This window comes from Argopecten irradians, chromosome 9 (assembly GCF_041381155.1).
Source record: "Argopecten irradians isolate NY chromosome 9, Ai_NY, whole genome shotgun sequence".
In the NCBI taxonomy this organism is placed as follows: domain Eukaryota; kingdom Metazoa; phylum Mollusca; class Bivalvia; order Pectinida; family Pectinidae; genus Argopecten; species Argopecten irradians.
Genome location: NC_091142.1, coordinates 14235281 through 14242055, shown reverse-complemented (window position 1 = coordinate 14242055; position 6775 = coordinate 14235281). Strand labels below are relative to the sequence as shown.

Sequence of the window (6775 nt, the reverse complement as noted above, 5' to 3'; positions counted from 1 at the left end):
AGAAAGTTATGGCAACGTTAGAGTTGGAAGAAATAATAAAATACATCTAAAACATCTTTGTGTTTATTGAATTCAAACATTATCTGATGTACACTATGTACACTAGCGAAACAAGTTATCAAGTCTACTTTTGTTCTTCCATTTATTCTATTTTCCAAGTTCCTTCACATTACAGATATGCGTACAATTACATGTACTCTTTAGGATCCCAGTGGTCCCTAACGTTGACATCCATTCACATGTGAAAGAATGGAGTACTTGAATTGTTTCAATCATTAAAACGTATCATTTATGCAACCATATTATTAATAATCCAAAGACCAGCACTAATACAAGTATATTTATGCTTTCTTGTTTAATACGGATGGAAACAGGTACATGTAAAACGTAAAACACAAGTACCTTCTGCAGGCAGGTGCCCGAAATGTCCGAAAAGGAGGCTTCGAACCCTGGTCGTCTTTTGCATCAAAAAAATCCGGTAACGTGACAGTAACTGTGTTAACATTTTAAACGTAGATTTCACACATTTATTTATGTTAACTTATCATATTTATCCATTTTAAGACCAATCAATTGTCATATACTTCGGCATTGGAAACCTTTAAGAGAATGTTATGCAATATACTTCAAGGGACATAACTCCAACAAGAAACATGGACTCTAATATCGTACATAGTTTAACATTAATTAAGCTACGCTACACTATCAACCACGGGTCTTCGACGATTATTAAAAGGTATTAAAATTAACAATATTTTTATTGATTTGTTTTAATTTGTTTTCTATGCTTTATTTTTGTGCTTTTTGTTTTGTTAAAAGTAATTTTCTTTTAGACTTACTTTTTATATTGAGCTCATGAAAACGGTTTTATTTAGTAGATATAGTTTATATCCATAAGGAATACATCATCTACACTAAAATTAAAGTTTAAAAACATTTTCCAGTATTAAATTAATATTACGTGTCACCTGAAATAAAGGTATAAGATAACCTCCCCTTCCCTAACATTGTGACGTCATGAAGATTATGACGTTTTCGGTTGCTAGGAATAACAAGACACTTTTCCGTTTTTATGTTCGAGGGTTCAGTCGCGATTTTTTTTCGGTTCTAGAATATTTCGATTTTTAAATTGTTTATTTGTTTTACGTATTCGGGATGGACTTGGTCAATCTGGATAATCAGATTGGGGGTCAGTTACTTCAACAATTGAAATGCTGCATCTGTATGGAGATCTACAACGACCCAACATCACTCCCGTGTGGTCACACATTTTGTTACAAGTAAGTCGATTTTTTATGTAACTTCGGTAAGAAAACGCTGCAATATTTCAGAGATTTATGTAAATTCACAAAGAAAATAGTCTATTGTATAATTTCTCAAACAAGGGAGAAATTATCTCTAGTTTAAACAGTACAAATGTCTCTTCTTTTACATCTTAGTCATCCTCAGGTACATGGAAATAAAAACCACTATGTAGATGTACTTCTTGATTTAAATGAAAATGGCCAAGAGGACGAAAATTTGTAGAAATAGAGACATGCATTGCTTTAATTTTGTCATGCCAAGTAATGTTTATTCTTGAATTGATAAAGTACTTGATAAATGACAGTGTACTAAAATAAAATTGCATGTACATATACAATGTACCTTACGATCACCCTTCACCTTTACAGTTGCCTCTTAGATTTGGCCAAACACAAGAAGCGAAATTTCCATCACGAATTCGGACTGATGGGGATAACAATACCGTGTCCGAACTGTCGCTGTGCTATACCATACACGAATCTAATGACCAAGACCAACGGGGTCGTCTCAAACTTCGCCCTCATGTCCATCATCGAATCTTATCAACAAATGGAACAGCCTCGCGCTCAGGTCAGTATGACAGAATAGTCAAGCGTGTTCATTAAACAAGACAAATACATGTATATCATGTTAGTGTAATGCAATAGTACATGAAAAGGACAAGAAAGTTGTTCTACCAAGATTGCATAAAGTTGGTCTGTATCGCATGTAGAAAGGAAGTTGGTCTGTAGCACATGTAGATATGAAGTTGGTCAGTAGTACATCTAGACAGGAAACAGGAAGTTGGTCTGTAGTACATCTAGACAGGAGGCAGGAAGTTGGTCTGTAGTACATCTAGACAGGAGACAGGAAGTTGGTCTGTAGCACATCTAGACATATTACAGGAGTAGGCTTGTAGTATATCTAAACAGTAGCCGATTTTTGGTCTGTAACTTGCATAACATCTTTGAACTTGCGTAAGGAAAAATTGTTCTGTGCAACGTAGTACTACTCTAAAAAGGAAACACATGTGGTACTTTTTGTTTACATTTTGACGCAACATTACGTGTATAATTGTTGTTTTTTTTTTTCATAGAATTTTGGAAAAATGTAAACGATATATACATGTTTTATATTTATATATGATTCAAACAATTTTAAAATTAACAATTGTATAAAGAAACGGAAAAATATCCCGACCGGGGCGACGTGCTTTTCATTTTTGTTAAAAATGATGGTTGTCAAATGTAAACATTACCTCTGTGCCTATGTTCGTCCTACGATCGAGTCTTTGGGATGGACGGGCGTGAGACCCTCCTGATAGAGGTCTGTTATAAACATATCCTCTTGTCTTTGTTCTTTGAGTATTAAATCATGTGTAATTATAAAACATGCACCGCTAATAATCCACGTGTTGACAGTTACGCGTCACCACAAATACATTGTACATATCCATCGAACACAAGTGAATTTGTTTCATCTATCGATGGCGATATGGATCTTAAGCGTAGATTATATAATCACATGGCTACCAAGGATGTAATACCGTCAAGTCAGACGACATCTCAAACACATTGAGCTACTTAAAAATCGGTGTTTTGCCAACTTCGGCAAACTAAAGTGTGTAAGCGTGCGTCAGCTTCGCCTCGCTGCACAATAACGGTCACCGAGTTCACACATGTGTCATGCCGAAATCCAATCCCTATATGAAGTTGGTCAGTAGTACATCTAGAACAGGAGACAGGAAGTTGGTCTGTAGTACATCTAGACAGGAGACAGGAAGTTGGTCTGTAGTACATCTAGACAGGAGACAGGAAGTTGGTCAGTAGTACATCTAGACAGGAGACAGGAAGTTGGTCTGTAGTACATCTAGACAGGAGACAGGAAGTGGGTCTGTAGTACATCTAGGAAATTGGTTTTAAGTACATCTAGACATGAGACAGGAAGTGGGTCTGTAGTACATCTAAACAGGAAGTTGGTCTGTAGTACATCTAGACAGGAGACAGGAAGTTGGTCTGTAGTACATCTAGACAGGAGACAGGAAGTTGGTCTGTAGTACATCTAGACAGGAGACAGGAAGTTGGTCTGTAGTACATCTAGTAGGAATTGGTCTTGTAGTACATCTAGACTTGAGACAGGAAGTGGGTCTGTAGAAGTACATGAAGTGGTCTGTAAAACATCTAAGACATGAAGTTGGTCATGTAGTACATCTAAACAGTAAATTGGTCTGTAGTACATCTAGACAGTAGACAGGAAGTTGGTCTGTAGTACATCTAGACAGGAGACAGGAAGTGGGTCTGTAGTACATCTAAACAGAAAGTTGGTCTGTAGCACATCTAGACAAGAGACAGGAAGTGGGTCTGTAGTACATCTAGGAAATTGGTTTGTAGTACATCTAGACATGAGACAGGAAGTGGGTGTGTAGTACATCTAAACAGGAAGTTGGTCTGTAGCACATATAAACAGGAAATTGGTCTTTAGTACATCTAAACAGGAAGTTGGTCTGTAGTACATCTAAACAAGAAGTTGGTCTGTAGTACATCTAGGAAATGGGTCTGCTATACATCTAGACAGGAGACAGGAAGCGGGTCTGTTGTACATCTAAACAGAAAGTTGGTCTGTAGCACATCTAGGAAATTGGTCTGCAGCACATCTAGGAAATCGGTCTGTAGCACATCTAAACATGAGACAGGAACTTGATCTGAAGTACATCTAAACAGGAAGTTGGTCTGTAGTACATCTAGGAAACGGGTCTGCAGTACATCTAGACAGGAGACATGAAGTGGGTCTGTAGTACATCTAAACAGGAAGTTGGTTTGTAGTACATCTAGGAAATGGGTCTGTAGTTCATCTAGACAGGAGATAGGAAGTGGGTCTGTAGTACATATAAACAGGAAGTTGGTCTGTAGTACATCTAGACAGGAAGTTGGTCTGAAGTACATCTAGACAGGAGACAGGAAGATGGTCAATAGCACATCCAAACAGGAATTTAGTCTGTAGCACATCTAGGAAATTGATCTGTAGTACATCTAGACAGGAGACAGGAATTGGGTCTGTAGTACATCTAAACAGGAAGTTGGTCTGAAGTATATCTAGACAGGAGACAGGAAGTTGGTCTGTAACACACCTATGCAGGAAGTGGTCTGTAGCATATCTAGGCAGGAAGTTTGTCTGTAGCATATCTAGACAGGAAATTGGACTGTATCGCATGTAGAGAGGAAGTTTTTCTTTAGCACATCTAAACAGGAAGCTGGTCTGTAGCACACTTAGACAGGAAGTTGACTTGTAGCACATCTAAACAGGAAGTTGGTTTGTAGTACATCTAGAAAGGAAGCAGGAAGTTGGTCTGTAGCACATCTAGACAGGAAGTTGGTTTGTAGCACATCTAGACAGGACGTTGGTCTGTAGCACATCTAGACTGGAAGTAGGTCTGTATTACACCTAGACAGGAAGTTTGTCTGTACACATCTAGACAGGAAGTTTGTCTGTACACATCTAGACAGGAAGTTGGTTTATAGCACATCTAGACAGGAAGTCGGTTTATAGCACATCTAGACAGGAAGTCGGTTTATAGCACATCAAGACAGGAAGTCGATTTATAGCACATCTAGACAGGAAGCAGGAAGTTGGTCTATAGCAAATCTAGACAGGAAGTTGGTCTGAAGTACACTTTACAGTAAGTTTGTCTGAACAAATCTAGACAGGAAGTTTGTATGTACACATCTAGACAGGAAGTTGGTTTATAGCACATCTAGACAGGAGGCAGGAAGTTGGTCTGTAGTACACCTAGATAGGAAGTTTGTCTGTACACACCTAGACAGGAAGTTGGTCCGTACACACATAGACAGGAAGTTGGTCTGTACACACCTAGTCAGGAAGTTAATCTTGTAGACAGGAAGTTGGTCTGTATCGCATGGAGATAGGAAGTTGTATGTTTCACTGGCTTAGACAGGAAGTTGATCAGTAGCACATCACAAATAAGAAGTTTGTCTGTATAACATAAAGACATGGAACTGGTCTGTTGGAATAAACAGGAGCTGAGGTTTTAAACTTTCTCGGCAAAGCAGAATGATACTAACACGTGTATTTTCTAGTGTTGCGGAAAAGATAGGAAACAAATTAACTGATCTTTTCTTCTAATTGCAAATAAAATAGTAATTGAACTTGTTTTAAGCACAGTTTAAAAAGACATATTTTTCATACAGGTGGACGCTTCTACAAATACAGATACCTTCGCGTTGACCGGCCAACGAATTGACGAGATCAGTTCCGAGTTAGATTCCTTAATGTTAGCTACAAAAGCGAAAACGTCGATTCTTCAAGGATGTATGAACGAAATAAATACCATAAGGCAGGAAAACCAGAACTACATAAAAAATCAAATGTCCTTACACCCACAAAATACCGCTTGCCAGACAAACGAGTTATATAACGAACTAAGATCAGTTTCCGGAAGTAGCAGAGAACATGTAGCGCCACCTCCCGGATTTTCTGTACCGCCTTTTTACCACAACGATCCCGGTGCCATCGATCCAGCGATTCTTTCGATCGGAAGCAACATGAATTTTTACCCGCCGCCATTTCAGATGATCCCTTTCAACAGCGGACCTTGGCAGATGAACCCAGAGTGCTAGGCGAGACACAACTGAACCTTGATGAAGGACTTTGGGAGGGTGACGGGGAGGGGAAGGAACATTTTGCCCAAACAGTTATTTTGCCTTCCCTCATATATTTACATGTATATAAAATACGTTGTTTTAGGTGAATAATAACGAAATAAGTAATGATAGTTAGGCCTATATAAAGTTCTATTTTTGAATGTTGGTTGTTTTCGATTTGGAATATATGAGGAAAGGGAAAATATTGTTTGGGCGACGATGGAAGTTTTAATAGGACTTGGGGATGGGCAGATATACGCTGGATATAATTATCATAATTTGAAGAAAAATATCTAAGCTTTTTTTTAACAGAAGAAATTATTTATTCTTCATCTTTTTATATAAATTATTTTATTATCATACGCGAATATCGGCATTTTACACCGCGTGTATGTTGTATTTAACCTTCATCGAAGAGACTGGCACTTTTGATTTTACAATAAAGATAACATTTATTTATGGTCTGTGTTTATCTCATTTATGGCTCCTAATTTGTCCAAACGCAATAAAATATTTTTACTCAACTGCATTAAAATACACAGGGACATGGCATGAATAACAATATATAAACTGTTTGTTGAAAATTTTTGTCAGATCCATGTGTTAAAATACAGCCAATCATAGACAATGAAGGAAAGGGTGTTGGACAACAGACATATGCATGGAAGAGAGTGTGGAATTAAACCACGGGGATCTGAGTATTAGTTTCATTTTATGGAACTAGCAGTGCCCATTAACCATACATGTATATATTTTCATGTATTTAAAGGGACAATTCAGTCTAAGAGAACATTAAAATGTGTACATATATCGGAAACAAACCAGTTCTAATG

General features: G+C 37.6%; 1 protein-coding gene across 1 annotated transcript; it reads left to right on the top strand.

The window, feature by feature from the left end:
* The first annotated feature begins 1037 nt into the window (after window positions 1–1037).
* Window positions 1038–6402, top strand: LOC138331570 (uncharacterized). Its single transcript, XM_069279271.1, has 3 exons — window positions 1038–1280; window positions 1674–1875; window positions 5490–6402. Exons 1-3 carry the CDS (start codon window positions 1156–1158, stop codon window positions 5916–5918), a joined length of 756 nt encoding a protein of 251 aa, XP_069135372.1. The 5' UTR covers window positions 1038–1155; the 3' UTR covers window positions 5919–6402.
* Window positions 6403–6775: the final 373 nt, after the last annotated feature.

Bases quoted from the DNA above. Each gene is read 5' to 3' on its own strand.
- LOC138331570 (XM_069279271.1), top strand. From the start codon at position 1,156: ATGGACTTGGTCAATCTGGATAATCAGATTGGGGGTCAGTTACTTCAA. The intron at 1,281-1,673 runs GTAAGTCGATTT...TCACCTTTACAG, and splicing joins GGTCACACATTTTGTTACAA to TTGCCTCTTAGATTTGGCCA. The intron at 1,876-5,489 runs GTCAGTATGACA...TTTTTCATACAG, and splicing joins TGGAACAGCCTCGCGCTCAG to GTGGACGCTTCTACAAATAC.